Source organism: Aspergillus stella-maris (assembly GCF_047715825.1).
Source record: "Aspergillus stella-maris strain CBS 113639 unplaced genomic scaffold BDV14scaffold_73, whole genome shotgun sequence".
Classification (NCBI taxonomy): Eukaryota; Fungi; Ascomycota; class Eurotiomycetes; order Eurotiales; family Aspergillaceae; genus Aspergillus; species Aspergillus stella-maris.
This window is the reverse complement of record NW_027396867.1, coordinates 36,707-57,279: the sequence shown is the minus strand read 5'-3', so window position 1 is coordinate 57,279 and position 20,573 is coordinate 36,707. Positions and strand designations below refer to the sequence as shown.

Below are 20,573 nucleotides of genomic sequence, written 5' to 3'. Positions count from 1 at the left end.
CCAACAGTCAGCCTTCCTCTCTGCGTTGTCATGTCTGAGTATCATGCAATATTTTCTTGGATTGAACATGCTTCGTTGACTACTGTGTAGCTTGAAGTAATTGACATTGATGCTTGGTAGCCCCTAGAATCATTGACGGCAATTGTGCGTTCTGGCTCTTGACCTAGAGTGTACGGTACCTACTTGGCTCTCGGTCCTCCGCTCAACACGCCAGGGCCAGGGTCTGCAGGTCCTCGAGCTTCGTTCCTATAGGCTTGACGCAATTTGGCTCAACCGGCAGCCTTGGCGCTTTTATTGCTCCTCGGTAGGTATTTTACATCTTTGATAAACTGTCTATAGGATTGACAATATGTCAGATCGTCATTGTGGAGCCGATTATTTGACTCCTTGCTTCGTTCCCAGCCCGAAGCGGATCTGCCAAGCTATCGGAGGCCTCAAAGCTTAGCCAAGTACCTTGATTTCGATAGGTGATCTCCTCGCAGTGACCTTGGTAAATTTTGAAGACTCACGTCGAGGTTCGACCGTCCAGGTAGCCTTGAGTCTCATAATGCTGCACGAATCTATAACGTCGCTAGCACCATCGGTAGACTATGAGCATTTCGAGATTCCAGTGGTTGGCGATGATGATCTTCTGGCTGATGTGGTGCACAAACTGCACGGGTATTGATGCCGAGCCCGCTGTACCCTTAGATGAGTGTTGTTCTAACGCTTCATCCAGGTTCTTCACCTCGCCAGTATTCGAGGGTTGGTACACATTCGAGGAAATACGATCCAATCCACATCCCCGCCTGAGGATACTGGTCAATTCGTTAGCAGAAGACTCTCATAATACTCGTATTATACTCGCCTTGATGTATGTTGATTAGGCCTTGGTTAGGATTGTTGTTTTCTGAGACTTGATACAGGATTCTCAGATGGAAGTTTGACAAAGATACCGAAGATGATGGTGGTCAGAACGAAGCCAGAGGCTATCTGTGCGAATATGTTGCCTGGCAGTTTCTCTGTCATCTCAACCAGCGCGAGCTTATTGTATATCTTCTGGAAGAGCTCCAACGCCCGAGTGAGCCCACGAACAGTATTGACTGCGCAGAGGCTGGCATGTCGAGCCGAGTAGCTCCTACTACTGATGAGAACATCCAGAGAGATGAAAATACTCCTCTGCTATCCAGCTCTGCGTCTCGCTCATATGGTCTTGATAGTAGCGCACGACAAGGACACCCAGCTGGAGGCGGGCGGCGAAATACTGACAACCTGCTTAGCGATGCACACCCTGACGATGAATTCGGCATGTTCTTTGGACTGAATTCTCTCGAGATTGCAACCATTGCACACGCGAAAAAATTTCTCAGCCAAAAGGTTGTCCAGAAAGTGGTAAACGACATATGGAATGGGGAGATTGTCTTCTGGGACTCACTCAGTGTGCACTCGACCAAGAACCCCCAGGTATTCAATAAAAGGTGAGTCTTAAATTTCTCTTTACCAGGAGATACTGACTGATGCTTGTTATTTTTAGGACAGCAGATCCCTACTCTCGCCTGAGAGTTCCCGTATATCGAAAGGCTTTTGAGGCTGCCTTTTTCGTTTCTTTTCTTCTGCTCTACTATGCGGTGTTAATTGAGAGAAAGCCAACGGGGATAGGGCGTTTCGAAGCCATACTTTATGTTTGGATCGCCGCGTTTGCTTATGACGAACTAAGCGGTCTGGTCGATTCCGGAATGCTTTTTTATCAGATGACCTTCTGGAATCTCTGGGACGTGTGTATCATCGGAACCGGGATTGCTTTTATGATTGCAAGTAAGTGAACTTTCTAATATGCAATCGCCCGCCATGGGGTTCCCACAGTTCCCTCATGGCTGTTCATCTCACATTTTGGGTCGTCCATTTGTAAGCCGAATATCCCATATGGCCTGTTTGCTGAAAGACATCATTAGGAAGCATCGGTTTATATCGAGCGGACAGTTATATGACTGACCTATCATTCGACATACTGTCTCTAGAGGCACTTTTTCTCGTACCGAGGTATGTCGTGCCTTTGGTTGCTTGGCAGGCTGGACTTGAAGATGAACAAAACTGTGATAGGATCTTTTCTCTTGTCAGCTTGAATCCATATTTTGGGAGCCTCGTAAGCCATATGATTCCTGGAAGATCTTGGTCGAAAACGAATGCTGACAAAATTCCCTGGATGATAGATACCCGTCCTCAAGGAAATGGTGCCAACCCCGACCCAGGTGAAAGCAACAAGGCTGACTTCCGCAATCCAGACCAAAGCGTTCTTTCGGTTTACTCCTGTGATAATTATTCTGTATCTGGGTAAGTGGGACGAGTTGCCCAAGTGTGCCCGATGGCATGTGGCTCACTTCCCTCCGACTATTTAGGATTCCTGACCACCTTTACAATGCTCGCCCGTGACCGACTTTCGTCAAAGCGAATGTCCTGGATTTTGGTGAATGTGTTCTTTGGGTATGCGGTGAAAAACCCCGGTTGCCGACCGCTTTGCTGATTAGCCGCGCGAGGCAGATCTAATTACCTGGGTTTCGTGCGTCACTCTCGATTTCTCGAACGGAGGGGTAGATATACATAAACTGACGTGGCTGAAATTATTGGCTGACAGGATATTTGCTACGATGTAAGTGCTTGACCGCCGGCGGCTAATATGCAGCTAGAGTGGACTTGGCAAAATGGTTGGATATCCTGTTCAGAAAAGCTAACGCGCTAAATTTTAGATCTCCCCCGTCTTTGGCTGTGGTTTGATGTGAGTCCTTGAAACCAGTTGCGGACACTGCGCCACAGCACGGCCGTGACGAACTCTCCTCACATACAATTCTTGTCACGTTTTCACATCCTCATGCGGTCGATCCCATCGGTGGATCTTGGAATAGATTTTCTATTTGTCCGAGCGTTTGAGGCCGATGCCATGGCGGTGCAATTTGAGTGTTTCGACGGCTGTTCCACTGGGGGCGCGGGCTGCGGGCCGCAGGGCTGGGCCCACACTTCTTGTCTATGAGGACCCAGCTGATCTGATACTCATGATCTAGGCTCGTTTTTGTGTCGGTGACCAGTTTGCTGTTGATATCATCGCTTGTCAGTTTGATGAGCATGAGCTTGGAAGGTGTAAGTGGTCGGCGCCTTGAATGGCTTTGCGGGGAGGCTAATGCAGGCACTTCAGGTTATGTCGCATGCCCGGGAAGAATATCTTTTTCAGTACGTGACGGGTTTTTGCATCACTTGATACCACAGCCACTAAATGATTGACAGGCTGGCTATCTATGTCTTGGAGAGCAGTACCTCAAGAAGGCTAACATACTTTATGCCGCCATTGGTGAGTCTCGACCGTGCCGCGTTGGGATAACCCGCGTGTGAAAGGTATCGTTGACCTGAGGTCCGTCTGATTTGACAGAACCTCATCCCACTCCTCTGTATCCGACCTATGAGACTGTTTCTACCGGCAGAGGATATCCGGCGAGTCCGGATCGTCCTTCTCCGGGCCACCCACCTCCCCTGTGTTGCGCTGCTTTGGGCTTATGAATCAAGCCGCAGACTCTTGTCAAGAAAGAATACCATTGCGGCGTCAAGGTCCGGATCAACGAGATTGAGTCGTCCTGCCTCGATGATGCAAGCCCGTGCTGGCCATCATCCTGTGGCGCTGGCCTCCGGGATTGACTCACATTCCCGGCCAACCCTCAGAGCTAGGAGGTTCACGGAACATGGGTCACAACGCCCCGGGCAAGAAGACCTCGCGGATACGCTCGAAGAGATGGAACGGTTACGTGTCCAAGTGGAGAGGGTGTCTGCCGCGGTTGGCGTCCACCATCGAAACCGACAATGATAAAAGCAATTCCCTCGGCGAACCAATCACCGACGCCTGAACGTTGTTATGTTAGCGACCACGAAATTATGGAAGTACCGAGTACTTGCAGGGTCTGTATTCACACGCACCTGCACGGGCATGGTCCACAACCACTTGATTTATCGACGAATATCTTGGATTGATTCGGCCAAAGATGCGTGTGGATCTCATTCCAAACAGCGACATGTCACGATACGGATATAGCCCTACTTTCCTTATTCAATACCCTTGGCGCTAGACATCTATCTCGCCAATATATCGGCGGCTCACTGCCGCTAACATGCATATACTATACTGGTCATTTATAGAAAAGGGACTTTTGTCGATAAGGACAAAGAATGCACTGATTCTCAGTAGATTCTGCAGTCTCTCAGGGTTAAGCCAATGGTAGCGGCAGAACAACCAACAGAAGTAGCAGGAATAATAAGCAACAATAAACCTTTGCTTGTACTAGCGGTAACTATAGGACAAATAATATTGTATGGCGATCACTTGTTGGCTAGGCGCTTGTAGCTGAGCGTAGGTCGTAGGTCGTGTTGGGCGTTCCCCTCATTGCTCGCCCGTGACTTGCAGCAACTTCCAACTTCCAACTTCCGTCGTCCATCCTCCATCTTCCTCCCGCAACCTTCCACCACAACCACAGCGTGTCGCACTTTTGCCTCGACTTGAGACACTGGAAATACGCCTTGCTACTATCTCTCGCTTGCATTTTTCCACACCGATCCTCTCCTCTTCGGACAAGGCGGCTGTGTTTGCCAATCAAAAATGGCGACGCGCACTGCACCTTTGCCAAGCAGAGCGTCCCAAGCTGTCGGGTCCTCACTATACCTGTTCGAGGTTTTAACAAAAGAAAGGAACAAATCTCTGCTCTGCTGTTCACCCGACGAGCGACGATCGGATGTGCCAGGCAATCTTCGCGCAATCCTGCCACTGCCGCTGCTTGCTGTCCAGTGCTTTGCAGCATGATTCGAGGGTCGAGAGTCGAGACTCCCCCTCCGTGGACCTGACTGGGCCTCTTTCACCTCTCAACCTGCCCAGGATCCCTGAATGATCCTCGTCCCCTCGTTACAAGCGCCTATCCCTTGTCGCGCACCCCCTCCATCATGGCAGTGAGTCCTGTCGTGTCGGACAAATCCGTTTGACACCAGTGACCGCTTCTCCAGTCATTCCACCAGCCTATGCAACCCTCTTGCCAAATCCAGCAACGTTGAAAATGCGCTTTTGACGGAATCACATTCTTTCGGGCGCTAATTTTCTGAGCACGACTTCTGGAGTGCCGCGCCTATCTTCGTATTATTGCAGAATTGATTGCACTGCACAATCCTGGCAGGTACCTAACATAACCCCAGCGACTCCGACACACCACCACCCCCCTTCTCCTTCCCCTCTCTATTTTTCTTCAGCTCCACGCATGCAGAACTTCAATTCTGCCTTGCCAGGCAAGTCGGTGAGGTTGTTGCCTGCCTTCATCCTTCTTCCGTCTCCCATTCTAGAAGACCTATTTCTGTACTTGGTAGTCGATCGCGTATAAAGCAGCCATCAACGCACTCGCCACAGTCTTCACCAACACCAAGACATTTTTTGAGTCATTCAAGATACTCTTAAATTCTACGTGCTCTTCGAATTTCGACTCGGATCAACCAGCTGAAGAAGTGTTTACGGAGCCCGAACAGTCAAACATCAACAACAATTGTGCGCCGAGCATTCTTTTTGATAGCTCCTTGTCCTCTACCAAAACTTTTCAGCTTTCGCTACCGTCACCATGAATTGCCGCAATGAGTCCTTTCCTGCCTCTGTCTTCCACACCTCATCTTCAAAAGATGTTGAGGCCCGAACCTACCAATCGTACTCGAACCCTCTACGTGTTACTCCAGCTTCATCCGCCCAGTCAGTGAATCACGGCCTAGGAATCAGCTACCCTGAGATGGATCCCGCCAGCAGTTTGAGAGACTACCCGACATCCGAACCCTACGCTGCGGATTGGACGAGCCAGCTCATGCCGTCGGCACTCCCGTATGGATGCGCGTCGAATAACAACCAGGTTTCCCCAGCTACCTTTTACGAAAATTACATCGGCTCCGACGCTTCAGCGTCCCCCCTCAGTTTCTGCGGGCCACAAGCAATGAGTGCGTCGTCAAGCCGTGGATCAGCTTTAGACATCCAAGCGGGACCGGAAGGACTGAACATGAATGCGTACAACTTTTGGCCGAATACCCCTCGATCAGACGCCGATATTGTTATCAAGGAAGACCCCGATGCCGAACTTCAAGAAGGACTGTACCTCGAATGCGCAAAGCCGGTATCAATGCCTCTCTTTGCGCCTGTAGCACAGTACGGGACGACTGACTTTTGGCCGAAGCTTGAGTACCCCGAAGAAGACGATACCAGCGAGCCGACAGTCATTGACTATGATGCCGACTCCAGCCTGTTAGTCGAATCAAGTCTGCCGATTGATCCGTTCGGGTATACAGGGGAAGATAACGTCCTACAAGAACGTAGACGCCTGAGAGTTCCGCCAGCCAGTGGAAACGAATGCACCTTATGCGGCGCCAAATTCACTCGCCGTTCGAACTGCAGGGAACATATGAAGCGCCACGACCCAAATAATCGAAAGACATGGGCCTGCGACGCCTGCGGAAAGACCCTGGGACGGAAGACTGATCTCAAAAGACATATTGATAGTGTATGTTCAGCCTACTACCCCCTGTGCGAGTTGTTGCTGATGATTGTCAGGTTCACCGAGGAATTCGAAGATTTGCATGTGACCAATGTGGTGCCCGCTTCAGTCGACAAGATACGCTTGCAAGGTAAGCTAAGAGAAAAATATCTGAAGTTCAAGAGCGATTGACTGACTTGCTACAATCTAGACACGGATCAGACGGATGCAGACGAAACGGCCGACGATCTGAGCACAAGCCATCATAAAGCGTCGATCAGCGGATACCGAGAAGAAACACAAAAAGCGACACGAATACCCCGATGAGCAAAATATCCAATTCTGCTTCGCATTTCTGCTACCCATGCTCGGGGTCAGCATTGTACATTTCATGAGTTATGGACTGGGAGGCATTTTGCTTGATTCGCAATTTGCATTGCATGATTTCTGTACCACCAACCTTCATTTACCAGCAAAACAGAAACAGCATGATGAGCTATAGAACATGGTATCAGCATGGCAGGACCAGCGGATAATACAATCGCAAGGACATTTGGGACACAACTATACGTTAGCACGTGATTTATGAAGAATAGACAGTTTGCTCGCTTCAAATGCACCAGAATGTATGCTTGCTGATCTTGAAGTCGTCTGACTACATCACACCAACACGAGGAGTGCTCGGTGGCTGAATCGAGTCGTAGAACAGGCGGGGCCGGAGTAAATACGAACGCCAAAAAGAAAGCTCAGACAGAGACAGAGACAGTAGACCAGAAGTCGGTCAGCCACCGGTCACCGAAACGCTAGAAAGCAAACAAGCAAGCAAGCAGCAAGCAGCGACCAAGCATGCAGTCTCCGACCATCGCCAGTTTGCAAAGGAGGCATCACGCTGGGGGAATATGCAATGAGCAATATGCCCAAGAGTACTCGGTAGAAATGAGAATACCCCATTCTGCCAGCATTCACCGCTCATGAGGGGAGTCCCTGAAATATCGCCCCGACCCCCGATCGAATAGTTCAGAGGCAAAACATAAAATAGTCGAATTGATCTGTTAAGTCTGGAGGATTGCCAAAATGAGCGCCACAGAGACAGCCACCAGGATCACGGCCGACAATGTCGCCGACCTCTTCCCCGACGTCGATACCTCCCTCGCCCGCGAAGTTATCCCTGCGGCGTCGATTACCTCCGTCACGAACAGCAATGACCTCCAGGGCTACGATGAGGAACAGGTTCGTCTGATGGACGAGGTCTGCATCGTGCTAGACGACGACGACAAGCCCATCGGGAGCGCTAGCAAAAAGACATGTGAATATCACCCCTTGCACCCCCCGCGCCTGCACCGCACCTCTCACAGGCCCGCCCCGCTTGTACCCCGGCTTGACAAACATACCTAACCACAGTCCCAAACCACTCAATCGGACCGGACTAGACTAACATGTATGTCTCAATGCAGGCCACCTAATGACAAACATCGACCGCGGCCTCCTCCACCGCGCTTTCTCCGTCTTCCTCTTCGACTCGCAGAAGCGCCTGTTGCTGCAACAGCGCGCCACGGAAAAGATCACTTTCCCTGATCTCTGGACGAATACCTGCTGTTCGCACCCGCTCGGTATTCCCGGCGAAACAGGGTCACAGCTTGACGCCGCGATTCTGGGCGTGAAGCGCGCGGCGCAACGGAAGTTGAACCATGAGTTGGGAATTCGCCCGGAGCAGGTCCCTATCGATAAGTTTGAGTTCTTTACGAGAATTCATTATAAGGCGCCGAGTGATGGAAAGTGGGGCGAACATGAGAGTACGATCCTCCCCCGGATTTACCTGCGATGTCTGTTCTGAATGTGTGGCTAATTGGTATCTGTGTGCAGTTGACTACATCCTCTTCATTGAAGCAGATGTCGATCTCGACCCGAACCTCAACGAGGTCCGCGACACGAAATATGTTTCTGAGAAGGAGCTGAAGGAGATGTTCAAGCAGCCTGAGCTGCAGTTCACGCCGTGGTTCAAGCTCATCTGTAACTCGATGCTGTTTGAGTGGTGGTCGCACCTCGGCTCGGAGTCGCTGGAGCAGTACAAGGGGGAGACGCAGATTCGCCGGATGTAAAGGCGACAAGTCAAGGAAGGAAGGAGTGATATAGATTTAATCATGATATAACAGCGTTAATTTCTCATGCATCATGCATACGCATTTGCCAGTGCCTCATTCCAATGCCATGTTGGGTCCTGCCATGATTGCTTCGTCCCTACCCTCTCCTTGAGAGGCTCAATACCGATGCGCATCAGTAACAAGCAAAACAACACAACTCCCCAAAATAACCCCCCCAATCCCCAAAACAACAACTTGCGTCTTCCACCCACTCTGCACAAGCGCCGCCTTACGAGAATACTTCCTAACCGTCCGAATATAATTCGCAACCCCATTCCCCAGACTCACCAGCGCAAGCACCCAGAATATAATCCCCATAGGCAGCGACATTTTCCGCTCGAGCTCGCTCGGCTGAGCCTTGAAGTTGAAGCTTATTATTAGTGCGACGGATACGATGCCGAGGTACATTGAGAGGCGCAGCCAGGAGAGGAACGTTCGTTCGTTTGCGCAGTGGTCGCGGGCGTCTGAGGCGGTGTTTTCGAATAGCAATGCGCCGAGGAGGGGGGTTGTTAGGAAGATATGGGTTTTGTTTTCGAGGTGTCTGTTTTTGTGTGTTAGTTGAAGGTCGGATGGGGAATTGGGAAGGGAGGGACGGAGGGGGACGTACTCTTCGACCAGCACGGGCTTCGCATGGACTGGGTTTATGACTGGATTGTAGGCCCCGCGCAGACGGGGTACATCTTGCGCTGTGGGCGTCGTCGCGCTCTCGGCTTGAGGCATCTTGCGAATTGTGGACGCCGGCCGTTGGCTCTATCAAGTCTCGAGACGATTGACAGGGTGATAGTTGTGTAGGGCCTACTGCCGCGCTAAATAGGTCGGTAGCCCAGGACTTCAAGGCACAGATTTCCCGTCGAAAAGCAGATTGCACTTGGCTGTGTCCGCTTGCATTTTTCGTTCAGGCGGAGGAGTCTCAGGCTTGTATCAGTCTCCGTATGAGTTGCTGTCGGCTCGACCGCAGGGCACCTGATCAGTCGGTGACGCTGGAGCACGTGATAGACTTGGGGCTATTCCGGTTCGGGTGAGGTGCATCTACAGTATATGCCATGTCTCCTCGTAAACCCACGGCTACATTATTCGCAGAGGAAGGGTCTGTGGTATGTACATGGTAATTGACTGGATCATTTGCTGAGCCTTAGGTCTTGAGGATGCTAGAATGGCCCTTCATGCGAGCAAGTCTGCTCGCGATGAAACTCTCCGGGAAGAAGATTTAAAGTGTAGTCTTAAGCAGTCGGCCTGATTCGCTAACATCTTCATTATCTCGTACGATTTTCTTTCCTGAATAGTTACAATCGTAACCCATAATCATTTCACATGTCACATATGACACACCCACAAACCCATTGCTCTACCCCTCACCTAACCCCAAACCCAGACTCAAGCCGCCGCATTCCGCCTTACAGCCTCCTCAACAGACCTATTCCAATCAGTCTGCATGAGGAAGATTCCCTCAATAACAGACACCAAGCCAAGGGCAATCGCAACCCCACTCCAAAGCCCGAAAAGCTCCCAGTGCAGCCCAAACCCCGTGCCGAAACTAATCGGCATTGCAATGGCATAGTAGCAGAAGAGCTGGACGTACCCGCCAATCTCCTGTCTGCCCAGACCGCGGAGGATCCCGTTGCAGTTTGCGGCCGTGGCGTCGAATAGCTGGAACGCTGCGCAGAGGGGGAGGACACGGGCAACCAGTTCAATGACTTCGTCATCGGAGGTGAAGAGGCGTGGGATATAGTACCGTAGTGAGGAAATGAAGATCATGTTTAGAAGGCCCACGATGACAGATCCCCACATTGCGACTTTCGCGGTAATTTTGGCGGCGTCCACGAGGGTTGCGCCGATCAGGTTGGCCAGGCGGGTACTTGCAGAAATGGAAAGGGTAAAGGGGATTTGGAAAGTGATAGAAGATATCGTTGCCAATACTGACTGCGCAGCCAGTGGGGTGGTGCCAAAATAGGAGGAGCCTATATTGCAAGTCAGCCAACGAGCCCTAAAGATAAGTCTTGAGGTAGAGGGTTTCATTCTTACCTCCAGTCAGCACCTCAAAAGCCAGACACTCGCTGAGGACCATTAATAGACCAGGGAGTGCGAGTCGAATCATCGGACCCCAGTTACCTAGGGCTCGTTTGGTGAAGCCATTCCAGCACTCCGCGCCGTCGATGAAGTATACGTAAAGGAATAGCAGCAAGGGCATCAAGGTATCCGTGATGGCAACAGCGATGGGAGCACCAACAAAGCCCCAGCCAAAATGCTGCATCAATCTTTAGTTTAGTCGAGGGAATACAAGATGTGGACTTGGGTATTGGAAGAGTCCAGAGCGCGGGGGCCACTTACCCAGACGAAAAGCCAGTTCATGAGTGCATTGAGCGGAGCACATATCAACAAGACATAAAGAGACGCGGAGAAGATGCCCTGAGCCTGTACGTAGCGTTTCCCACTCTCAAACGCAGCGTACCCCGGTGCACCCAGGGCAACCACCTTGAGATATAGACCCGCCATTTCAGCAACTTCTCTTTCTGGAATTATTCTGACCAGGATCCTGTCGGCAAAGAACCACAACACGGCAATCGGGATAGTGATGACCCAGAGGAAGAAAACCATTCTTTGCATCTGAAGACCGACGAGCTTCTTCTTTCCAGAACCATAGGCCTGGGCACAGAGAGTATCCAGACTCGTCGCCAATCCTTGGTAAACTGCAGTTATCATCAGTATTGCTCGAGACTTATTTGATGGAAGTTCATTATGCGCACCTGCATAGCCAGTGATACTCGCACTCATACTTGCGAGACTAACCGCCCCCAGCTCCTCTTTGCCCAAATGACCTAGGGTAAAGATACTGGCCACGGTCAAAGAATATTGTAGCAGGAATGTAACTACCAGAGGAATTCCATTCTTCCCTATGACCATAGCTTCACGTCTCCAGGTTGTATGAATCAATCCTGCGGTGACTGCCTCCTCCCATTTGCGGTCGATATCCTCAGCGTCCGTTGCGTTGTACCCAGGACCGCTTCCGCCACCCAGCAACGACGTTGTCTCGGCATTCGCGCGCGAAGTCCTCCGAGAGCCTTTACCGGCAGTGTTTGGGTCAAGAAAGTGGTTATCTGCCAAAAGGTCTCTTTCTTCTTCAATTGCCTGGTCGCGCTCCCTCCTTGTCAACCCCTCATTCTCCGGATGATATGGCACTACCGTCGCGTGGGATACAGTGGTGAAGAAGCTCGGGCGCTGGTACGATCCAGCCAAAGAATGAGTTGCCGTCCCTGTTTGGCTCCTTATCCGACGAATTGTGGATCTTTCAGATTCATCGTCGTCGTCGGCTGAAGCTGAACCGCCATCGTCGGCGTACTCCTCTAAATCGCGGGCAATGGCCCTCTCAGCCAGTGGCGATCTGGAGCGAGCGCTGCTGGGAAAGAATCGATCTTCGGGTGCGCTGAGCGCAGCGCCTCCGTCGCGGGCCATGACTGCTTGCTTTTTTCAAATTGCGGGGGAATAGAGAGCTTGTTATTCAAGGTTGTCGCAATATCTTCATGACGGTGACGCAATTGAACCAGTGTCGACGGGAAGGGAGTAGAGGTCGCGATGAGAAGTCAGGACAGGAATAAAGGAAGTTGGAGAAAAGAAAGAGCCTGGAGCAAGATAAGCGGTCGTCCTTGCATTGAGCTCCAAGTCCAAGCCTTTCACTCGCCTGGAAACTGAAAGTCAGAGTCAGACCGTTTCCGCCGGATCCACTCGAATGATACCTTCCCTATACTGTAGACCTCTCAGCCATGACTCACAAGGTCATCCAACAGGTTCTCATGGATGAATGCTTTTGTCCATGGTCGGCACCAATAGATGCTCGCATGGAGGATCGGACAAACCATGGCTGTCAAAGGCGCAATCCTGTTCGTCGGAGTGGTTGCGCTGACAGAAACAGAGAGAGACTTGCCCCGCAGCTGGAGATCGATCTCCACACTCACAGACCATCTCCCAAACAGGTAGGCTGAGCCGGGAGATGCTATTCCCCGGCTTGCGGGATCTTTGGAGCTGGTGCCATCAATCGATACTTTATCGTTCATGGCCATCGTATGATTTTTGCCCTCAATTGCAGTCCGAACGCGTTCTGTTGCCAGAGATGGCGGATAGAGTAATCCCGTCCATTTTGGAATAGCTTGAAACTGCTCGTATCACGTGAATCATGTCCGATCAGCTGCCATGAGCCCACAAGCAATAGCAAACATGTACTACATTGGGACCCCGACAATACGCGCAAGGGCTTCCAGTCAAGATACAGAGAGCAAGCCACCTACAGGGCATATATATCTTGAAGATTTAAGCCGCCAAGCTTCTAGCAACCAGCTACTATTCTTCTCAACTACAAGCCACATGTGAAGCAGTACTACTCATGAAGTTATTTTGGTTTCATTTAGTGTCCAGAGGAGTCACCCAGTACATAAGGCATGATAGCTCTAAAGGTCAAGGATAACCCAAGTTTGATCATCCACAGTCGAGAAAATAACACCAGCATTAATCAACTCCTCACCAGCACGCGCCACATCCGACGGGGGAAGACCCAGCTTCGCCGCAATCAACTGCGCATGCAGACCCTCGTTACTCTGCGGCTCCGTCTTCAACAAGTTGTATACCCTCCGCGCAGCAGGCGACACATTCGGCAAGTTCCCACCCCCATAAACACCACCAGCAGCAGCCCCAACGACTCCGCCCATCGCGGAGTCGCCAGCATCCTTCGCACCACCAGTAACCGGCGGGCCCCTTGTATGGAACAAATGCACAGCCGTCGCCTCCAAGAAGTGGAAATGCAACTCATTGATATCCGTCAACGGCCGCACAGAGTGCGTGTTGATCACCTTCTTGCCACCTAGTAAACTCTTCAGTTTGCCAAAGACTTTCGCGTAGCCATTCACTTCAACACCATTCTTGTCTTTTCCTTCTTTCCCCAAGTCATCCGTTGTATCCATTTCCTCCGTCGGCGTAATCCACATCTTTGCCTCGACTTCGCCGGTGCCGTCGTCTAGTTTGTATGTGACGTTCGTGGCTTGCGTGCTGATGTTGCGCACTTGGCCGATGAAGACAATGCTGCTGACGTCTTGGCCGTCGATTGTGTAGTTTGCTTCGGTGTAGGGTTGGGTGGCGTCGAGGATTTGTTTGATTGTTACGGGGCGGAGGGTTGTGTTGTTTCCTTCTTGCTGTAAAATTATTTAGCAGAGGTTTCTTGAAAAGAAACTATGTGTCGGATATAATCAGGCAGAGGGACTAGAGATTACCCTTCCACCAGACGGACTGGTCGTCTCTCCAGGCATGAAGCCACCACCACCGCCGCCGCCTCCGTTTGCGCCGCCTCCATAGCCGTAGTTATCTGCGAAAATATTAGTATGATGGTAAGTGAAACCAAAGAGCAAGCTATACATACCCATGATTGTAATTGAGTATTCAAGAGACGCGAGAAGTGAAGCAGTGCAACGGTATTTCAGACGCAGGCAAGCACCAAGCTCTAGGCAGTAAAAGCAGTCATTTTACCGCATCGGGACGTGTTCTCGTCGACGCGTCGCGGGGAGCCTTCATTTGTTTGTCCTGTTTGCCTTCCGGGACCCGCAGCAATAGATGATCCGCCTGCTCACCGCCTTACATTTTTTACCGTTATCAGAAAAAAAGTCGAGGCCGAGATAAAGTCGAGAAACCAAACTATATCTGGGGACGGAGCGAAGACGCAGTCTCTCAGTTATTTTTTGTCACAATGGCTCCCGCCCGCGCGGCCTCGCCGGCCCTCTCAGAGAATGAATTCGACATTACAGGCGCGCTCTTTCAACATGATAGCGAATCAGAGGTCGAGACCGCCAAACCGCGAAAATATAAGAAGGCACCGGCTACGAACCAGAATATATCTCTTGACTTTTTGAGCGAAGCGAATGCTGCTGCTGCCGGTGTTGGTGGCGGCGAATCAGACGATGACTCCGATGAAGCCTTTATCGCGTCCCATCAGACGTCCGCGAACCGGAAAAGCGGGAATCTCAAGGGCCGCACTGTCAAGAAGGGTGGTGGGTTCCAGGCCATGGGATTGAATGCGAATTTGCTGAAGGCAATTACGAGGAAGGGATTCAGTGTCCCAACGCCTATTCAAAGAAAGACTATACCTGTTATTATGGAAGAGCAGGATGTGGTTGGTATGGCTAGGACTGGTTCAGGAAAGACGGCTGCGTTCGTGATCCCTATGATTGAAAAGTTGAAGTCGCATAGCACGAAGTTTGGTGCAAGGGGATTGATCCTTTCGCCGTCGCGAGAACTCGCGCTGCAAACGTTGAAGGTTGTCAAGGAGTTGGGTAAGGGAACAGATTTGAAGAGCGTGCTTCTTGTTGGTGGTGATAGTCTCGAGGAGCAATTTAGCATGATGGCCAGCAATCCCGACATTGTCATTGCGACGCCTGGTCGATTCTTGCATTTGAAGGTTGAGATGAGTTTGGATCTGTCGAGTATTAAGTATGTCGTCTTTGATGAGGCCGATCGGTTGTTCGAAATGGGTTTCGCGGCGCAATTGACGGAGATTTTGCACGGGTTGCCGTCTTCGAGGCAGACCTTGCTGTTTTCTGCTACGCTGCCGAAGTCGCTGGTTGAATTCGCTAGAGCCGGTTTGCAAGACCCGACCCTTATTCGACTCGATACGGAGAGCAAGATTTCGCCTGATTTGCAGAATGCATTCTTCTCAATCAAGTCTGCCGAGAAAGAAGGAGCGCTCCTCTACGTGCTACACGAAGTCATCAAAATGCCTACAGGCCCAACAGAAGCCTCCAGACGATTCAAAGAGTTCAAAGAAAGCGGCGCCGACGACTCCAAGTACAAGAAACGCAAGCGCTCAGAGATGGACCGCGCAGTGAACATGAAGGAATCGCCAACACAACACTCGACTATCGTCTTCGCCGCTACAAAGCACCACGTCGACTACCTCTACTCGCTCCTTAATGAAGCTGGATTCGCAGTCTCCTACGTCTACGGTGCGCTCGACCAGACGGCGCGAAAGATCCAAGTCCAGAACTTCAGACAGGGTATCTCGAATATCCTTGTCGTTACGGATGTCGCGGCAAGAGGTATCGATATTCCTATTCTCGCCAACGTCATCAACTACGATTTTCCGTCTCAGCCTAAGATTTTTGTGCACAGAGTCGGTCGAACGGCGCGTGCTGGACGCACGGGTTGGAGTTACAGTCTTGTGAGGGACGCTGATTGTCCTTACTTGCTTGACTTGCAGCTCTTCCTGGGTCGCAAGCTTGTTCTTGGTCGTGATTCCATGGACACGGTCAACTTCGCCGAGGACGTCGTGGTCGGAAGTCTACCTCGTGACGGCCTCTCCACGAACTGCGAGTGGGTGACGAAGGTCCTCGACGACGACGCAGACATCTTCACTCAACGCAGCGTCGCGACCAAGGGAGAGAAGCTCTACCTACGCACACGTAACGCAGCCTCAGCTGAGAGCGCAAAGCGCTCAAAGACAGTTACTTCCTCTGATAACTGGACGGCCATCCACCCGCTCTTCCAGGATGACGCAAGCAATCTGGAAGCCGAGCGTGAGAGCATGCTAGCCCGTATCGGAGGATACCGACCTCAGGAAACGATCTTCGAAGTCAACAACCGACGCAACGGAAAGGGTAGCGGCGGTGGCAAGACTGGCGAGCCGGACGAAACCCTCGACTCGATCAGACGAGTCCGGACCAAGCTAGACAACAAGAAGAAGCAGCGCGCAGAGGCAGAAGAACTTGAGCTCGGCGCCCCTGAACCCGCCGACGGAGTCGACGGAGCCGACGCCGCAGACGCAGACATGGACGGCTTCTCAGACGACGAAGGAGAGGGCGGTATTCCCGACAACATGTCACTAGCCGACGAATCCGACCTCGAAGTTACATTCTCATCCTACAACCAACCCTCCAACAACACCAAATCATCCTCTAAAAACAAAGACAAGTCCGCCTCTACGACCTCCACCTCCTTCCAGAACCCAGAGTACTTCATGTCCTACACGCCCGCCAACACTTCTCTAGCCGAAGACCGCGCCTACGGCGTGCACTCCGGCACAAACACCAACTTTGCATCCGCGACTCGCGACGCAGCTATGGATCTCCAAGCCGACGAAGGCGGAAAGGGATTCGGCGAAGCACGCACGCTGAAGCGCTGGGATAAGCGGCATAAGAAGTACGTGTCGCGGCAGAACGACGAGGACGGGTCGAAGGGGACGAAGCTTGTTCGCGGAGAATCCGGCGCGAAGATCGCGAGCAGTTTCCGGTCTGGACGGTTTGATGCGTGGAAGAGGGGCAAGAGGATGGGGAAATTACCCCGTGTTGGAGAGGCCGAGACGCCTGGTACTGGGAACGAGTTTGGTGGTCCTGGTGGTGGTGGTTACTTTGGCGGTGGTAAGCGGTTTAGGCATAGAAGTGACAAGGCGCCTAAAGCTGCGGATCCATTGCGTGGGGATTACGAGAAGATGAAGAAGAAGGGCGCGGCTGCGAAGGAAAGAGCTGCCAGTAAGGTTGGTGGTATGATGCCCGGTGGGAAGAGCGAGATTAGGAATACGGATGATATTCGCAAGGCGAGGAAGCAGAAGCAGAAGAGGCGGGACAAGAATGCCAGGCCTTCGAGGAAGAAGTAGGCTGTAGTGCCTGGTTATTTTTACTTGATTTGTGTCGTCGTGTTGGCACGCTCATACCCTGTATATAGACTCTTAGCCTCAATCGAGATGCGATTGGCTTTAAACAACTCCTCAAACGCAATCCTACCGTAGCAGCTGGGTTGCTGTAGCACTGCGCATCGATAACCAATCCCTTCATCATGAAAGTCCGTCTACTTGCCACTACCACATACTGCGAGTTGTTACTGAGGTATCACAGTCGTCGGCCAACCACCCAAACCCAGATCAACAGCGTTGCCCTCACCTCAACTGACCCGGCCTCGAATAGCCCTCTCGCAATACAGAGGCACACCGAATGCTTCTTTGAAACCACACCAAACTTTGGGCAGAAAAGCCCGCAAACTCCCGATTCCCGGCCGGGAGTGGCCACTGGCCAACAAATAGTAGGCCTCGTAAGCTCCAAATCCGAAGTAAACCTTAAGGTTTAAAAAAAAGCAACGACATCCTGACTCGCCAACCAAGTAGGTGCAAGGAATATCTGAGCTCATCGAGCTGGCTGTGCCAGCACCAGGAGTACTGGTTGATATTTTCCGCGCTTCATTCAAGAAAGGGGTTTGTTGGCCATATTATTGGGGTTATATGGGGGGACATATCACATCCGACTTTCCGGATCACATCGGGCTGACACCATTTCATGCATTGAGTCCGTAGATCCGAACGAATGTGCTAAATTGGGAAGAGATGTGGCTTGAGAATTCAAAAATAGGGAGGAATGATGTTGCTGGAAATATTAAGCTTGTAAGCCGAGGTATGAGGGGCCTTTGCGTCTAGTTGCGATGCTGCATCAGCATCGGATTTTCTGCTTGAGACCGGAAGTGGGAATAAAGCTGAATTCACAAACCGGTCAACGGCCATCACCAGTCTGTGCTATTCATATAACGAATGACCGGGCCTCGTCCACCGCTCTTGATCAACGGCGCCAGATTTGGCACAAATTGAGTTGATGCATGCATATGGGCCCATTTTATTGCGTACAGTCCAGATGTAGAGAATGCTGAGGCAATGCTCAGTGCATAGATTCTGCCTTTCCGCCATCGGAGATGCAAGGCTGCAATCATGAGTAGTTCTAGCGATTGAATGATGGGGTTTTTCGAACCTTGAATCACTCGTCGATAGGCGTAGATGATACCGGTCAAGGCCGTCGATCAAGTTCGCCAGTCCTGTTCCGCTCGTCGCTTGTCAAAGCCACAACTTGCCCCAAAACAGGCTCCATGATGCTACGAAGGCTCTGGGCCTGGCCCCCGATCTCCATAGACCTTACAAAAGCAGCTGGGAGATAGAAAAATGCCCTGAACCCGGCTAGAGTGCGAGTATGATGCAGTATTTCTGATAGCGGTAGGTGGCCTGGAGAGTGCTCCAGGAGGTATCCGTGCTTGAAAACAAGAACGGCAGTCGGCAACGCGTAAAAGGTCACCATCAAGGGCCAGTATGTCACTTGTCACATACACACCGACTTCTCGTAAATTTGCAGCCCAACGTTAAACCACGCAAGGCATCCCTGGCATGGTCAGCCAGAACTCGCCTCAGAGTCAAAACCAATACTTTCGCTGGAAAAGACCATTCTATTTTTGCGGTGCCAACGGAGTGGTCACACCAGGGTGGGCTTAGACAGCCGAGATCTCGACGCGATTCCGATGCACTCAGAACGACAAGGCTGATTGTCTCCTTGACGCGCATAATGAGCATCGACGCCCGGTCGCCTTCGCGTGCATTTCCTTGTAACACGCAAGGATGTAGAGCACACTCGCTCAGCATATGCCACCAAAGCAGAAAGTCAACGTACGTCACACATTTGCTGTTGTCATAGGAGACTATCACAAGCATGAATGCAAGATGCTGGTATGGTTGCACGGCGCCGCGGGAACCACGTTATAAGACAACCTCCTGTTATCCTATCGCTAACAGACTACCAAACGACTGAACGGTAGCCGTTGGCGTATGACTTTGTAAGCTGTCGTGCCAGATAGACTTGACGGTAAGTATTGATTCCTGAGAATGATTGGCTATGGTTGCTGGCTGATTGGATTTTATGCAACTTGCGCATAGCAAACAAGGCAGCAATCATTGGACCTGTCGGCACAACACCTACTATACTGGACTCAAGTGTCGACAAAGCCCCGTCTAGAAGGTTCGGACAACCCCCTCCAGAGCTTGCCATGCCAGATCTGTAATAGACGACGACGCCTTGCATGTGCGCATGATCTGGGGAGCCGACACACAGGCATGACGAGAGGGTTGTACCAGATGACGGATAATGACCAGTGATCTGTGATATTGCAACTGGACATCCGCGTCAACGAAGATCATGTCATGGCTCTGTCTCCGATAAACGACCCCTGCTGAAACCTGCGGGTTTATTGGTGTCTTGCTTTGCGAAACAGTGCAGAAACACTGGTCCGCTCAGATCGTCGATGGATTTAGCATGATCGAACCGTGGATGTTTCCCAGAATTCTCTGCGGGCCTCATCGAATGGCCGGGAATCAATGTGTTGTTGCACGGTAAGAGAAAATTGGCTACGGGTTGGGTCCGGTGCAAGGACGAGTAGTGTCTTTGTCGTGGTGTGTTCGAGCCAAAGACCTGCCAGCCTTGCAGCAGTGCATTCGGCAACGGGGAGGCGAAATGATGCTGTAAAAAAAAGCATACAAATGAACGTTACAAAGCTGACCAGGGCATCATGGATAGGACCCTTTCGGAAGATTTCCTCTTTGATAGTGTATCGGAAGGATTCCCGGGTGTGTTACCAGATCGATGGGCCCCTGTCAGAGAGCAGGGCCGAATGCCAGGTACGGCGAATTCCTTCATCGCATCGCATGTGAGATTGTAGCCGAGGAACTCGCACGGATATTATCCAGGGGAGGAGCTAGCAGCTTCTGGACTCTTGAAGTCTGGACGGTGGACAGTAGTGGGCAGGGGTGGCGCTGTGGATAGGCTGATGGGCTGATGGGCTGGCTGATGGGCGTACGGCCAGGGCGGCTGAGGGTATGACGGACAAGCAACACAAGACGAACCGCAGAAAAAGAAAGGAGATGAGCCAAAAAATTGTCCGGCAGACTGGGAGCAGGAGATGACAGTTGAATAGTTCGTCAAGAGCGAAGAATAGCCACAATAGCGCCGGAGATCGCTGCCGCACTCGGTCACTGCACGGGACCGGACTAGTCTCCTTCTGGCAAACGCAGCTGCACCTTTTCTCTGCCAGCAAAAGTCCCTTCTTCAGCTTCTCTTCCCCGGTGGTTTGCGTGCGCTTGTCGGTATGAACTCTTCCAGGT

At 51.4% G+C, this 20,573-nt stretch overlaps 7 protein-coding genes across 7 annotated transcripts; 4 read left to right on the top strand and 3 right to left on the bottom strand.

The window, feature by feature from the left end:
• Positions 1–547: 547 nt before the first annotated feature.
• Positions 548–3,826, top strand: BDV14DRAFT_192684 (uncharacterized protein; the record flags this gene model as incomplete). Its single annotated transcript, XM_073771663.1, has 11 exons — positions 548–660; positions 719–853; positions 906–1,457; positions 1,514–1,794; positions 2,061–2,122; positions 2,262–2,310; positions 2,376–2,460; positions 3,036–3,111; positions 3,167–3,201; positions 3,256–3,319; positions 3,398–3,826. The coding sequence occupies 11 exons, from the start codon at positions 548–550 to the stop codon at positions 3,824–3,826; spliced, it is 1,881 nt and encodes a 626-aa protein (XP_073623790.1).
• A 1,406-nt stretch (positions 3,827–5,232) lies between these two features.
• On the top strand, positions 5,233–7,514 carry BDV14DRAFT_136445 (putative C2H2 finger domain protein (Ezf)). The gene is made up of 3 exons (XM_073766238.1): positions 5,233–6,530; positions 6,581–6,654; positions 6,715–7,514. Exons 1-3 carry the CDS (start codon positions 5,610–5,612, stop codon positions 6,770–6,772), a joined length of 1,053 nt encoding a protein of 350 aa, XP_073623789.1. The 5' UTR covers positions 5,233–5,609; the 3' UTR covers positions 6,773–7,514.
• A 1-nt stretch (position 7,515) lies between these two features.
• idi1 (isopentenyl-diphosphate delta-isomerase IDI1) lies at positions 7,516–8,745 on the top strand. The gene is made up of 3 exons (XM_073766239.1): positions 7,516–7,809; positions 7,958–8,296; positions 8,367–8,745. The coding sequence occupies exons 1-3, from the start codon at positions 7,578–7,580 to the stop codon at positions 8,600–8,602; spliced, it is 807 nt and encodes a 268-aa protein (XP_073623788.1). The 5' UTR covers positions 7,516–7,577; the 3' UTR covers positions 8,603–8,745.
• Positions 8,682–9,487, bottom strand: BDV14DRAFT_136451 (DUF202 domain-containing protein). Its single transcript, XM_073766240.1, has 2 exons — positions 9,252–9,487; positions 8,682–9,185 (listed from the first exon to the last, which is right to left on the bottom strand). The coding sequence occupies exons 1-2, from the start codon at positions 9,362–9,364 to the stop codon at positions 8,762–8,764; spliced, it is 537 nt and encodes a 178-aa protein (XP_073623787.1). The 5' UTR covers positions 9,365–9,487; the 3' UTR covers positions 8,682–8,761.
• Positions 9,488–9,773: 286 nt separating this feature from the next.
• On the bottom strand, positions 9,774–12,644 carry BDV14DRAFT_181717 (MATE family efflux transporter). Its single transcript, XM_073770104.1, has 4 exons — positions 11,389–12,644; positions 10,973–11,331; positions 10,667–10,889; positions 9,774–10,602 (listed from the first exon to the last, which is right to left on the bottom strand). Exons 1-4 carry the CDS (start codon positions 12,092–12,094, stop codon positions 10,019–10,021), a joined length of 1,872 nt encoding a protein of 623 aa, XP_073623786.1. The 5' UTR covers positions 12,095–12,644; the 3' UTR covers positions 9,774–10,018.
• A 374-nt stretch (positions 12,645–13,018) lies between these two features.
• Positions 13,019–14,153, bottom strand: BDV14DRAFT_181715 (putative replication factor-a protein). Its single transcript, XM_073770103.1, has 3 exons — positions 14,046–14,153; positions 13,900–13,991; positions 13,019–13,821 (listed from the first exon to the last, which is right to left on the bottom strand). Exons 1-3 carry the CDS (start codon positions 14,047–14,049, stop codon positions 13,084–13,086), a joined length of 834 nt encoding a protein of 277 aa, XP_073623785.1. The 5' UTR covers positions 14,050–14,153; the 3' UTR covers positions 13,019–13,083.
• Positions 14,154–14,316: 163 nt separating this feature from the next.
• On the top strand, positions 14,317–17,357 carry BDV14DRAFT_136325 (ATP-dependent RNA helicase DBP10). The gene has a single exon (XM_073766235.1). It carries the CDS (start codon positions 14,370–14,372, stop codon positions 17,265–17,267), a length of 2,898 nt encoding a protein of 965 aa, XP_073623784.1. The 5' UTR covers positions 14,317–14,369; the 3' UTR covers positions 17,268–17,357.
• Positions 17,358–20,573: the final 3,216 nt, after the last annotated feature.